General features: G+C 44.0%; 1 protein-coding gene across 3 annotated transcripts in view; it reads right to left on the bottom strand.

Moving 5' to 3' along the window:
• Window positions 1-27: 27 nt before the first annotated feature.
• cox18 (cytochrome c oxidase assembly factor COX18) overlaps window positions 28-15,000 on the bottom strand; it is a 17,097-nt gene continuing 2,124 nt past the window's right edge. The window contains exons 3-8 of one of the 3 annotated variants that reach the window (XM_028572616.1): window positions 12,956-13,665; window positions 10,892-10,992; window positions 10,631-10,785; window positions 9,393-9,541; window positions 9,190-9,297; window positions 28-385 (exon numbers count right to left, since the gene is read on the bottom strand). In XM_028572616.1, coding sequence (XP_028428417.1) covers window positions 224-385; window positions 9,190-9,297; window positions 9,393-9,541; window positions 10,631-10,785; window positions 10,892-10,992; window positions 12,956-13,624 — 1,344 coding nt within the window. In that variant the 5' untranslated portion in view covers window positions 13,625-13,665 and the 3' untranslated portion in view covers window positions 28-223. The remainder of the gene's footprint in view (window positions 386-9,189; window positions 9,298-9,392; window positions 9,542-10,630; window positions 10,786-10,891; window positions 10,993-12,955; window positions 13,666-15,000) is intronic. The other 2 variants (XM_028572615.1, XM_028572617.1) reach the window with 2 other exon arrangements.

The raw sequence follows: 15,000 nt of genomic DNA, 5'->3' as shown, positions 1-15,000 counted from the left end.
TATATATATATATATATACATACACACACACACATATATATACTGTATACATACACATGTTTATATCAGATATATTTGACTTATATTACAGTTCAGAGAAAAACAGGAAGATAGAGGTCCATGATCTCATACTGGAATTCTTTATCACTCTTTAATAACTTCAATAACCCTAGCCACTAGCCCCTGGTCTGATCTGTGAAGTATTTAAGGTGTACCTGCAGTATTATCTGCAGTACTTGGCGATGAAGGCAGACAGCAGGTCTCTGTATGGAGAGGCTGATCCAGGAGTTTGGAGTCTGAGGAGTTTGTGGACGGCCGGAGAACGAAGGACGAGGTTATGACTGAATCCCACCAGACTGGAGGTAAACCAGTAGAGAGCCATGGACTGGGGGGGGGGAAACAAAGTGACATCAGAGGCTTGGAAGGATGTGAAGTCATTGTTAAAACAAAGTGACATCAGAGGCTTGGAAGGATGTGAAGTCATTGTTAGATGCAGTAGTGAGGCAGTAATACACCTGAGGCTGAAACTTACAGATGAACAGTTCTGAAGATAGAAAAAGGGTTTTACACAAGAGTCCTAACTTCTCCTAACTTTAGGAAACCGCTGATCTGTATGGACTCTTTTTCTGCTGAGTCATGTCTCCGTAGCAACGAGGACTGGTGGGTTAAATCAGAGAAACATCCTGCCAGGCAGACTTCTCACACTGTGGACACTCGGACAAACGTTCAGCGTCTGCAAACAGCTGTAATCTCTAGCCGCGGTCTGCAGGTGACAGAGGTAATCTCTAACAGCGGTAATCTCTAACAGCGGTAATCTCTAACAGCGGTAATCTCTAACAGAGGTAATCTCTAACAGAGGTAATCTCTAACAGCGGTAATCTCTAACAGCGGTAATCTCTAACAGCGGTAATCTCTAACAGAGGTAATCTCTAACAGAGGTAATCTCTCTAACAGCGGTAATCTCTAGCCGCGGTCTGCAGGTGACAGAGGTAATCTCTAACAGCGGTAATCTCTAACAGCGGTAATCTCTAACAGAGGTAATCTCTGACAGAGGTAATCTCTAACAGCGGTCATCTCTAACAGCGGTAATCTCTAACAGAGGTAATCTCTGACAGCGGTAATCTCTAACAGAGGTAATCTCTAACAGCGGTAATCTCTAACAGAGGTAATCTCTGACAGCGGTAATCTCTAACAGCGGTAATCTCTAACAGAGGTAATCTCTAACAGAGGTAATCTCTGACAGCGGTAATCTCTAACAGCGGTAATCTCTAACAGCGGTAATCTCTAACAGAGGTAATCTCTAACAGAGGTAATCTCTGACAGCGGTAATCTCTAACAGCGGTAATCTCTAACAGCAGTAATCTCTAACAGCGGTAATCTCTAACAGAAGTCTGCAGATGACAGCGTGTGTCTACGACTGCAGGAAACATGGAGGGTGAGCGAGCGGTTCAAGTCCACGGCTGTCTGCAGACGCTGGGAGAGGAAAGGCTGTGTGAGCATGAACCGTTCAGCAGCTACCAGACTAGTGTCCTGCAGCAGAAACGGGAGATCTCAGACCCAACATGTCTGTTAGTGATTCATCTGATGAACGAGACAGGAATGTGCCAACGCTGACCAAACTCGACCCGACATGTTCGCAGACTAAGATCTGATATCCAGTTATGAAAACTCTGTATTCTTCTGTCTGCACCCAAACCTGGAACTCTGTCACCTCCAGAATCAGCCAGTCAGTCCCTCCAGGATTTCACACACTTTTTGTGAGATTGTTGCGGCCCAAAATGCCTGATTTTGGGGGAGCTTTTGTAAAAAATTGCAATAAAAGTTACAATGTCTTTTGTATGTTTGTTGCAATGAAGTTGGGCTGAGTGTTGCTATAGTAACCAAACAGGCTCAGGATGCTGCTAATGTTGGTCTAAGATGAACATGGTTGGTGGGTTTAAGACAAACAATAATAAGTTATTGAATTGAATCAAATGTGAACATATGTGTCAGTGGCTTGTTGATCTTTACATTGTTAGTTCATTTCCTATCCTGGCCTGGGACACACATATAGACACACATAGAAACACACACGTCACAGACACACTCTATCCTGGTCTGGGACACATTCATACGGTTTGATGAAGGACTTATTGTTTGAAAGTCGATTTTTATTTCAGGGCCACTCCCCTCTCTAGGTCGTGGAAAAGACCTTTTTAGCAGACTACTCCAACTTAACACCTGGCTCCAGTCTACATGCAGCAATAACAATATAGGTTTTATGGACAATTTTCATCTGTTTTGGAAACGTGGCTCGCTGTTTGGGAGGGATGGTATTCAACCAAATGCTCTGTGGGAACCTGCGGCATGCCCTGCAAACACAGACTCATGATCGACTGTTTACATCCTGTGGACATGTGCACATGCACACTCCCACACACCAGCTCCTTCCACAAACTAGCTCCATCATTCCAGTCAGAATCAGTAACAGACAAAACCAACTGGTGAAGAGACAGCTAGTACATTTAACAAACGGACACTTGCCCTCCTAAACATCAGATCCTTGGCAGGAAAATCCTTTTAATCAATGATTTTATTATTAAGCACAACCTTGATTTTTGTTTTTAACTGAAACTTGGTCGGACAATAATAACAGTGCTACTGTACTCATTGAGTCATTGAGTCCTCTGAATTGTAACTTCATGAGTGAGAATAGACTTAATAAGAAAGGAGGTGGAGTCGCCGTTTTGTTTAATGACTCATTGAAATGTACGAAATTATCTTACGAAACTTTTGCTAGTTTTGAATATGTGGCTCTTCAGCTGAGGTCCTCTCCTCAAGCTATACTTGTTAATATCTACAGGCAACCTAAATACTGTGCAGCCTTTTTCGAAGATTTTGCTGAACTGCTGTCTGTGATCTGTATTGATTTTGACTGTGTGGTTATTGCTGGCGATTTTAACATTCATGTTGACAACCCCCAGGACAGAGGAACTAAAGAACTGTGTTGTGTTTTTGAGAACTATGGACTGACTCAGCATGTGACACAGCCCACGCACAATAAGGGGCACACTCTGGACTTGATTATCTCCAAGGGTCTGAACATTTCCAAGGTTGTGGTGACTGATATTGCTCTCTCTGACCATTCCTGTCTTTTCTTTAATGGTACTATCACTGTACAAAAAAGTTACAAAGGTAATCAAAAAACGGTATATCACTGAGAACACCAGTGAGTAATTTGTTCAGCTTTTCTCTTCCACACCTGCTCTTTCAGGGGTCTCAGTCACCGAGCTTGTAGATAATTTTGATTGTAAAATTTCAAAAATGATTGAGGCTTGATTACTCCCATTGAGGACAAAACTTTCTCTGATAAAAAAAGATCTCCATGGAGAAATGTCATACTGGTAAGAGCAGAAAAAAGGGAGTGTTGAAAAGCTGAATGTAGGTGGCGAAAAACCAATCTCCAGGTCCATTATGAGTCCTATAAAGAAAGACTTTGCATTTATAACTTTCAACTAAGGAATGCAAGGGAATCCTTCTTCTCTGACATTATTGCCAGAAACAATAATAACTCACGTACTTTATTTTCTACTGTCGATAGACTAACAAACCCTCCAGTACCAGTAATATCTGAACCTACCATCGATAGACTAACAAACCCTCCAGTACCAGTAATATCTGAACCTACCATCGATAGACTAACAAACCCTCCAGTACCAGTAATATCTGAACCTACCATCGATAGACTAACAAACCCTCCAGTACCAGTAATATCTGAACCTACCATCGATAGACTAACAAACCCTCCAGTACCAGTAATATCTGAACCTACTGTCGATAGATGAACAAACCCTCCAGTACCAGTAATATCTGAACCTACCATCGATAGACTAACAAACCCTCCAGTACCAGTAATATCTGAACCTACTGTCGATAGATGAACAAACCCTCCAGTACCAGTAATATCTGAACCTACTGTCGATAGACTAAAAAACCCTCCAGTACCAGTAATATCTGAACCTACTGTCGATAGACTAACAAACCCTCCAGTACCAGTAATATCTGAACCTACTGTCGATAGACTAACAAACCCTCCAGTACCAGTAATATCTGAACCTACCATCGATAGACTAACAAACCCTCCAGTACCAGTAATATCTGAACCTACCATCGATAGACTAAGAAACCCTCCAGGACTAGTAATATCTGAACCTACTGTCGATAGACTAAAAAACACTCCAGTACCAGTAATATCTGAACCTACTGTCGATAAACTAACAAACCCTCCAGTACCAGTAATATCTTAACCTACCGTCGATAGACCAGCGGTTCTCAAATTGTGGGGCGCGCCCCACTGGTGGGGAATAGAGACGTGACAGGTGGGGCGCGCTAAACGGGAGGAAATGTTCCTTTTTATGCCTTTATATCTTTATCCAGACATCCCAACTGTCCCAGACGTTCCGGGAGTCTCCCGCATATTGATAGCGGCTCCTTGACGCCCGCAAATGAGATCAAATCTCCCGGAATCAGGAGCAAGAACTCGCACTAGACAAAATGAACTGTTACTAATGTAGGCTAATTAGGGGGAGGATGTGATGAATGTGTTGGTGTGTCGAGCCTGGCTGGCCACTTGGCGCCTTCAGACAAAGCTCAAGATAACAGGCTAACGGATTATTAGCTAGTCAAACACCGAGCGGCTCCATTAATCTGCTCGGTGCGTCTTCTACCAAACGGAGTGAGCAGCCGCCGGACTCTAACATCTGTTGATCCGTGCAGGACTCTAACATCTGTTGATCCGTGCAGGACTCTAACATCTGTTGATCCGTGCAGGACTCTAACATCTGTTGATCCGTGCAGGACTTCACTGTGAGCCGACTGTTTAGAGACCATGTGACCGGCAGGTAACGTTAAAGGTTCGCTGCTACTGTAGCAGAGCTGCAGGGAAACCAGGGCTCTCAAGTGTCACACATTGAGCGTGACTGTCACGCACTCCCGCCACACATTGTATTTCTCACGCGGAAAAACTATTTATAACATATTTAATATTCTGCAGCGCCCAGAAGTTTTCTGGCGAGCCGCTCTCACTATGGAACTGACAGGAATCAAGCGTGGCTCCCCTGGAGCTCTTAGTCGAGCCTGCCAATTATCAGCCAATCAAAAAAATAGAAAGGGGCTATACATATACAATAGCCAATCAGAAAACAGCACTATTGTATCTGGGTAAGATTTAACGCAACAACCAATGAGAAAAAAGCATAGAGCAGCGTACAGACACTTCCCTAAACGTTCCCAAACAGGGCTCTGTGTCTGTCAGAAGGTCTGAGATCTACCGTATCAGAAGGTCTGAGATCTACCGTATCAGAAGGTCTGAGATCTACCGTATCAGAAGGTCTGAGATCTACCGTATCAGAAGGTCTGAGATCTACCGTATCAGAAGGTCTGAGATCTACCGTATCAGAAGGTCTGAGATCTACCGTATCAGAAGGTCTGAGATCTACCGTATCAGCACAGCAATCACGTAATGCACAGCAGACTATGGTGCAGCTAGATTATTTTATAGGGTTTTTAGGTACTTTATTTTTCTCAAAATATCACGACTCCTCCAAATCTCAGAGAACACAGATATATTTTGAACATGAGCAGAAATCTTGCTCAAAACACATCTGGAATATTACAGTCCAGGGGTGTATTAATTCATTAAAATGAATGAATTTATCATTGAGGGGAATAATTGTCATATGCACATTTAAGGAGGTTACTTCCTCAACAAAAGTTGTCACAGCCTGTCCTTAAAACGTAAGAGCCCTGAGTAAATGCTGTACTGAGCTGTGTGTTTTCAGTGTTAAACACAGCTGCAGCTATTCATGCACGACTGTTGTTGGTGATCTCCAGAGGTGGAAGACTTACTCACATCATGTATTTCAGTAAAAAGTAGAAAAAACTGTGTTGTAGAGTTACAAATTACTTGTCAGTTACAAGTCCTGCATTCAACATTGTCCTTAAGTTAAATATACTGTACTTAAAGTACCAAAAGTAAAAGTGCTCATTATGCAGTGTAATATATCTTATATTATTGGATTATATTATATTATTATGCCACATCATCTCTCTGTGAGATGGGCTTTTCAGCTGTTGCTTCACTGAAAACAAAGTACAGATCTCAGCTGAACATTGAGCATGACTTGAGAGTAGCAGTATCAAGCCTGCAAACCCAGTTTGAGAAATCGTCCGATGCAAAACGCATGCAGGGATAAACAGACCTGTCTTGCCAAATGGATTTCTCTTCTTTTCTTTTTTTAACAGATTGCAAAGTGGCGCTTTTATTTATTTTCTATTTTTGAACTTGATACAAATTTTGACACAGCTGTAATTTTATTTTCTTTATTTTTGAACTTGCTGTTATTGGATGTAGATTGTTAGTTTGTATTTAGATACCACTTGTTACTATACTGATACTAGTTGTTCAATAAATTGGAACAGTTTAAGCTTGTTGCGTATTTCATTAGCATTGTGTTGGGCCGATGGGGACAGGTGGGGCTTGAAAATTACACCTTGTCCAAAGTGGGGAATGACCGAAAAAGTTTGAGAACCACTGCGATAGACGAACAAACCCTCCACTACCAGTAATATCTGAACCTACTGTCGATAGATTAACAAACCCTCCAGTACCAGTAGCTTCTGAATTTTTATCCGCTAAGGCCTGTAAGGAATTTGCCATCTTCTTCACAGATCAAATTCAGAAAATTTAAACAGTTAATGCCTCCATATGAAGTACATATGTGTTGTCACAAAGACCAAGCTAAATAAATTATTACACAATTTCATATGATCAACTACAATAACCTGGAGGACATTATACAACTATTATATTTTACCAGCAAACGTTTTCAAAAATGTTTTAAGTTGTTTGGCTTCAGATCTGCTACTTATTATAAACACGTCTCTTCTTACAGGTATCTTCCCACAGGCCCAGAAAACTGCAGTCATCAAGCCACTCTTAAACAATCTAGACACGTCACTAATGAGCAACTATAGGCCAATATCAAACCTTCCATTTTTAAGTAAAATCATGATAAAGCGGTTTCTCAACAACTCAACCATTTCCAGTGACTAAACAACAGTTTTGATGCCTTCCAGTCAGGTTTTCGACCACACCACAGCACTGAGATGGCTCTTGTTAAAGTCTTTAATGACATCCACTTGAACACATATTGTGGCAAAACTACAGTCTTAGTATTACTTGATCTCAGTGCTGCATTGGATACAGTCGACCACAACATATTTCTTGACCGATTGGAAAACTGGGTTGGTCTTTCTGGCTCAGTACTAAAGTGGTTTGAATCCTATCTAAAGAATAGACTACTTTGTGTCTATAGGCGATTATGTATCGGAGCGTAAAATTATGACATGCAGAGTTCCCCAAGGCTCAATTTTGGGACCTCTCCTGTTTAACATCTACATGCTTCCACTGGCTCAGATTATGGTAAAACAACAAAATAAGTTATATGCAGACGACACACAACTTTATATAACTTTATCGCCAGGAGACTATAGTCCAATACAACAACTGACTAAGTGCATTGAACAAATCAACAACTGGATGTGCCAGAATTTTCTTAAATTAAATGAAGAAAAAACTGAGGTGGTTGTTTTTGGAGCAAAATAAGAGAAACTGAAAGTCAGTGCACATCTTCAAATGACAATGTTAAAAACAACAAAGCAAAAAATCTTGGTGTTGTCATGGACTCGGACCTGAATTTTAACAGCCATATTAAGACAATTACAAAATCAGCCTATTATCACCTTAAAATATATCAAGGGTTAAAGGACTTATGTCTCAGCAGGATCTGGAAAAACTTGTCCATGCTTTTATCTTCAGTAGACTTGACTACTGTAACAGTGTCCTTTCAGGTCTTCCTAAAAAACTAATTAGACAGCTGCAGCTGATTCAGAACGCTGCTGCTCGAGTCCTCGCTAAGACCAAGAAAGTGGATCACATCACTCCAGTTCTGAAGTTTCTACACTGGCTTCCTGTGCCTCAAAGAATTGATTTCAAAATACTTCTGCTGGTTTATAATCCGTAAATGGGTTAGGACCAAAATACATTTCTGATCTGCTGCTACACTATGACCCACCCAGACCTTTCAGGTGGTCTGGGACAGGTCTACTACACTATGACCCACCCAGACCTCTCAGGTGGTCTGGGACAGGTCTACTACACTATGACCCACCCAGACCTCTCAGGTGGTCTGGGACAGGTCTGCTACACTATGACCCACCCAGACCTCTCAGGTTGTCTGGGACAGGTCTACTACACTATGACCCACCCAGACCTCTCAGGTGGTCTATGACAGGTCTGCTACACTATGACCCACCCAGACCTCTCAGGTTGTCTGGGAAAGGTCTGCTACACTATGACCCACCCAGACCTCTCAGGTTGTCTGGGACAGGTCTGCTACACTATGACCCACCCAGACCTCTCAGGTGGTCTGGGACAGGTCTACTTGTTGTCCCCAGAGTCAGAACTAAACAGGGGGAAGGAGCGTTCAGTTTTTATGCTCCACATATCTGGAACAAACTCCCAGATAACTGCTGCTCCGCAGCAACTCTCAGCAACTCTGTAACCCAAGGCTGAAGACCTTTATTTTTGATGTTGCTTTTCGTTAATTTTTTATACTGAACAGTGAATTTTATTCTTGTATTTCATCTCGTATTAAATTTTAATACAGAACTGTAAATTTTATTCTTAGATTTCTCGTATTAATTGTAATACTGAACTATGATTTTTATTTATGGATCTTATATGGTATTACATTGGTTTTCGTTAATATTTTTATTCTTATTTGTAATCCCTATTTTCTCTTTGTTTTGTAATATTTGATGTTTTGTGTAAAGCACTTTGAGTTGCCTTGTGCTGAAATGTGCTATATAAATAAAATAGCCTTGCCTTGCCTTATTGGACTTTAACTTACTATTGATCTACAATAACGAGAGTAGCTGTCCTCAATTTAGGTCATTGTGTACGTCTCATCTGCGGTTTTTCCTGCATCCACTCCCATGTCTGGCCCATTGTGTTTTAAATACATGGGCCAGACGTGAGCATCGAATAGGCCGGGGGGGAATGTTTGGCTGTACGGGGGCGGGACTTAGATGTGCTCTTTCTCTACAAGCTCTGAATGAACCAATCAGCTGATCGGGTCAGATACTCACAGAGGGAACAGTCGCAGCGATGGGAATCATCAACAGCGAGAACGCTCGGATGGCGTTCGTCACAATCCTCTGAACACGAGACGGGTTGACTCTCTGGAGAGAAAACACCTGAAGAAGAAGAGAGCAGCGTTAGGCTGAATGACATCATCAGGTCAGGTGACTCTAACCCTAACCCCGACTAAACCTAACCCCACGCCAGGTACCTCTACGATGAGCAGGTTGGTGAGTCCCAGACACACCGGAAGCATCCAGCTGGAGTCAGGAACGGTGAGGTCAGGGAACCAGAGAGCTCCTCCCACTGCCAGATCAGCCCCAACATCTGGAAACACATCTGTCACATCAGCCCCAACATCTGCAAACACATCTGTCACATCAGCCCCAACATCTGCAAACACATCTGTCACATCAGCCCCAACATCTGGAAACACATCTGTCACATCAGCCCCAACATCTGTAACAGACATCTGTCACATCAGCCCCAACATCTGTAACACACATCTGTCACATCAGCCCCAACATCTGGAAACACATCTGTAACATCAGCCCCAACATCTGCAAACACATCTGCCACATCAGCCCCAACATCTGTAACACACATCTGTCACATCAGCCCCAACATCTGCAAACACATCTGTCACATCAGCCCCAACATCTGGAAACATCTGTCACCACTGATCAGCCCCAACATCTGTAACACGGGCATGATTGAGGTCACATCAGCCCCAACATCGGGCTGAAGGGAGATCTGTCACATCAGCCCCAACATCTGGAAACATCTGTCACCGGGCTGATTGAGGGAGAGGCTGGGTGGTATAATACCGGGCTGATTGAGGGAGAGGCTGGGTGGTATCTTACCGGGCTGATTGAGGGAGAGGCTGGGTGGTATCTTACCGGGCTGATTGAGGGAGAGGCTGGGTGGTATCTTACCGGGCTGATTAAGAGAGAGAGGCTGGGCGGTATCTTACCGGGCTGATTGAGAGAGAGGCTGGGTGGTATCTTACCGGGCTGATTGAGGGAGAGGCTGGGTGGTATCTTACCGGGCTGATTAAGAGAGAGAGGCTGGGTGGTATCTTACGGGGCTGATTGAGAGAGAGGCTGGGCGGTATCTTACCGGGCTGATTAAGAGAGAGGCTGGGTGGTATCTTACCGGGCTGATTGAGGGAGAGGCTGGGTGGTATCTTACCGGGCTGATTAAGAGAGAGAGGCTGGGTGGTATCTTACCGGGCTGATTGAGAGAGAGGCTGGGCGGTATCTTACCGGGCTGATTGAGAGAGAGGCTGGGTGGTATCTTACCGGGCTGATTGAGGGAGAGGCTGGGTGGTATCTTACCGGGCTGATTGAGGGAGAGGCTGGGCGGTATCTTACCGGGCTGATTAAGAGAGAGAGGCTGGGCGGTATCTTACCGGGCTGATTAAGAGAGAGAGGCTGGGTGGTATCTTACCGGGCTGATTGAGGGAGAGATTTCGGAGGGCCAGGGAGAGGCTGATCCACAGCGGCAGCTGAACCCAGACCAGAACACTGGCTTTGAACGGGTGACAGTTGTCTCTGATGTAGAGCTGAGAGACAAGACGACGCAGATTCTTCTGGAACTGGAACCTGAGAACAAACAACACAACTGATTCTACTTCCTGTGAGGGTAACCCTGGTAACCCTGATAACCTTGTAACCCTGGTAACCCATGTTTGACTGTGTGGTTTCTTACCGGCTCTGTTTCTCCGTCCAGCCTCTCTCTCTCGCTCGCACTGAAACTTCGTATCGAAGCCTCTTTGCCAGCTCGGAGATCTCGGCCTGCAGCGCCTCCACCTGTACATCACCTGGGGGTTACTATGGTTACCGTGATGGAGAAGAGACCGCACACCGCAACAAACGGGATCATGTATATGGACACCGTTTATTTTTATCCATTCAGTTTTAAGGAGTTGAAAGCTAAATATCCTGAGTGTAAAAGCATCGTCTAACTGCAGAATATAAAGTTCCCCAACACCAGAACACAACTCTGGATGCAGGACCTGAACCTGATGACACTTTACAAAGTATTATATATACTGTATATCTATATACACACTATCGGTCAAAAGTTTTAGAACACCCCATTTTTTTATTTTTTTTATTGAAATTTTAGCAGTTCAAGTCCAATGAACAGCTTGAAATGGTACAAAGGTAAGTGGTGAACTGCCTGAGGTAAAAAAAAAAGTAAGGTTACCCAAAACTGAAAAATAACGTACATTTCAGAATTTTACAAAAAGGCCTTTTTCAGGAAACAAGAAATGGGTTAACAAGGTAAAGCTGGTCTGCAGCAATGGAGGTTGATCAAGCTTTGAAAGTTGGTGCTACCAATTCCTACAGGTGTTCACACTGGTCTAGATTACTTACAACCCCCTCTGTCTGTTTGGATAAAAGTATTGTTGGAACACACTGTGCTACCGTACCCTTGTGAGTATTATATGAACAGCATTGTACTGCAGAAAGTACAATATAAAAGGTAATTAACAATGGAAGAGAGACAGACATCATAACACTTAAGAATGTTGGTCTTTCCTACAGAGAAACTGTGAAGAAAGTCAATGTGTCAGTGAGTACAGTATTCTTCATCATCAAAAGGCACTTAGAAACTGGGGGAGACTCTGACAGGAAGAGGTCTGGCAGACCCAAAGCCACAACACAATCAGAAGACAAGTTTCTGAGAGTCAACAGCTTGCGTGATAGGCGGCTCACAGGACAACAGCTTCAAGCTCAGCTTAATAGTGGTCGGAATAAGAAGTCTCAGTTTCAACTGGAAAGAGAAGACTTGGAGCTGCAGGTTTGATAGGTCGAGTTGCAGCAAGAAAGCCATTGCTAAGACATCAGAATAAGAAAAAGAGGCTTGCCTGGGCCAAGAAACACTGCCAATGGACTACTGAAGACTGGAAGAAGAAAAAAAGAAATCTTCGGTTCATCAGGCAGGATTTTTGTCCGCCGTGGAGTAGGAGAAAAGATGGTTCCTCAGTGTGTGACATCAACTGTCAAACATGGAGGAGGAAGCGTGATGGTCTGGGGCTGTTTTGCTGGATCCAGGGTCGGTGATTTGTACAGAGTGAAAGGCACCCTGAACCAAAACGGCTACCACAGTATTTAGCAGTACCATGCAGTACCCTCTGGTATGTGCCTAGTTGGTCAGGGGTTCATCCTACAGCAAGATAATAACCCAAAACATAAGTCCAAGCTATGCCAGAACTACCTTAGCAAAAAAGAACAAGATGGTAAGCTTAAAAACATGGAGTGGGCAGCACAGTCACCAGACTTAAACCCCAGTGAGCTGGTTTGGGATGAACTGGACAGAGAAGTGAAAGCAAAGCAACCACCAAGGGCCACACATTTATGGGAACTTTCTGAAGAATATTTGATTTCCATTGTAGAAAGAATGCCACGAGTGTGTTCAGCTGTTATATCTGCCAAAGGGGGCTACTCTGATGAGTCAAACATTTAGAATACATTTTGGTTTATAAATTGATTCCATGATTTCTTTTTTAACTTACATTGTTCATTTGTTCTATTCTTTCATTTCAGAGTACAATAAGACATTGAACTGCATGAATTTCAATTAAACCCTGAAAAAATTGGGGTGTTCTAAAACTTTTGACCGGTAGTGTGTGTACAGTTTGAGTTCACATGAACATGGTAACGTTGGTCTGATTAACCCTGGGGAGGAGCTCTAACGCTGAAACATTAGTTTCACAGTTTTCTGAAAATGAGAATAATTGAAATACGTTCCCCCCTCGTGTCTCACCTTGGCGAGGACAACCATCTGGTAGGCGGCGAGCGGCAGAGTGATGAGCGTCCGGACCGACAGCGTCGCCACGACGATGCTCAGCCACCACGGCAACCCGCTCAGCTGCTGCACGCTCACCAGGAAGTGTTCACACAGGTGGACCGGCGCCGAGTCCGAGAGGCCACCGTACCAGCCGGCCGCACCGTCACTGGCATCCTGCCGGCCACCGGAGAGCCTCCGGACCCCGCACAGAGTCTGGACCCCCCACAGAGTCTGGACCCCCCACAGAGTCTGGACCCCGCACAGAGTCCCAAACCCTGATGGCGTCCCAAACCCTGATGTCGTCCCAAACGCTGATGGCGTCCCAAACCCTGATGGCGTCCCAAACCCTGATGGCGTCCGGCCACTGGAGAGCCTCGGGACCCTGCACAGAGTACCGACTCCTGATGGCGTCCTGACATGTAACACGTGACAGCAGACTTCAGGGGGTGGAGGGGGTCCAGCCGGTGGAGGGGGTCCAGCAGGTGGAGGGGGTCCAGCAGGTGGAGGGGGTCCAGCAGGTGGAGGGGGTCCAGCAGGACATGTGTGCCCAGATGAAGGTGACTTCCTGTTGAACGCAGCAGAACAGACTCCTCGTACAGGAAGCTGCAGGACGCCGCACCTTACCGCCCCCCCCACGCTCAACATGGTGACAAGTCCTGAAACATGAAGAGACAAAGAGACAAGTCCTGAAACATGAAGAGACAAAGAGACAAGTCCTGAAACATGAAGAGACAAAGAGACCAGTCCTGAAACATGAAGAGACAAAGAGACCAGTCCTGAAACATGAAAAGACAAAGAGACCAGTCCTGAAACACGAAGAGACAAGTCCTGAAACATGAAGAGACAAAGAGAGACAAGTCCTGAAACATGAAGAGACAAAGAGACAAGTCCTGAAACATGAAGAGACGAGTCCTGAAACATGAAGAGACAAAGAGACGAGTCCTGAAACATAAAGAGACAAAGAGATAAGTCCTGAAACATTAAGAGACAAAGAGACAAGTCCTGAAACATGAAGAGTCAAAGAGACAAGTCCTGAAACATGAAGAGACAAAGAGACAAGTCCTGAAACATGGAGACAAAGAGAGACAAGTCCTGAAACATGAAGAGACAAAGAGACAAGTCCTGAAACATGAAGAGACAAAGAGACCAGTCCTGAAACACGAAGAGACAAAGAGACAAGTCCTGAAACATGAAGAGACAAAGAGAGACAAGTCCTGAAACATGAAGAGACAAAGAGACAAGTCCTGAAACATGAAGAGACAAGTCCTGAAACATGAAGAGACAAGTCCTGAAACATGAAGAGACAAAGAGACGAGTCTGGAAACATGAAGAGACAAAGAGACGAGTCCTGAGACATGAAGAGACAAGTCCTGAAACATGAAGAGACAAAGAGACGAGTCCTAAAACATGAAGAGACAAAGAGACGAGTCCTGAAACATGAAGAGACAAAGAGACAAGTCCTGAAACATGAAGAGACAAAGAGACAAGTCCTGAAACATGAAGAGACAAAGAGACGAGTCCTGAAACATGAAGAGACAAAGAGACGAGTCCTGAAACATAAAGAGACAAAGAGACGAGTCCTGAAACATGAAGAGACAAAGAGACGAGTCCTGAAACATGAAGAGACAAAGAGACGAGTCCTGAAACATAAAGAGACAAAGAGACGAGTCCTGAAACATGAAGAGACAAAGAGACCCCATTTTTCTGATTGTTTCATAGCAGTTACATTCTCAATCACAAACCACTAGAGCTGCCAGTCTTCACATTCGGATTTCATTTTTTATATTTTTTTATATTTGAATAATATTTGAATAATGCAGCCTGTTATTAATATGTACTACACCACTCAGGCTTATGCATTGTCAATGCCTCTATAAGCATGTGGTTGTTGTTAAACGTTCTGTCCACTAGAGGGACTCCCAACAGCTAACACTAACGTTAGCTGTCTCCATGAAGCTCCCAGCTAACTGACAGCTGTAGGGCAGCTAACATTAACGTTAGCTGTCTCTATGAAGCTCCCA

This window comes from Perca flavescens, unplaced genomic scaffold (assembly GCF_004354835.1).
Source record: "Perca flavescens isolate YP-PL-M2 unplaced genomic scaffold, PFLA_1.0 EPR50_1.1_unplaced_scaf_22, whole genome shotgun sequence".
Lineage (NCBI taxonomy): Eukaryota > Metazoa > Chordata > Actinopteri > Perciformes > Percidae > Perca > Perca flavescens.
This window is presented reverse-complemented; position numbering and strand designations above follow the sequence as displayed.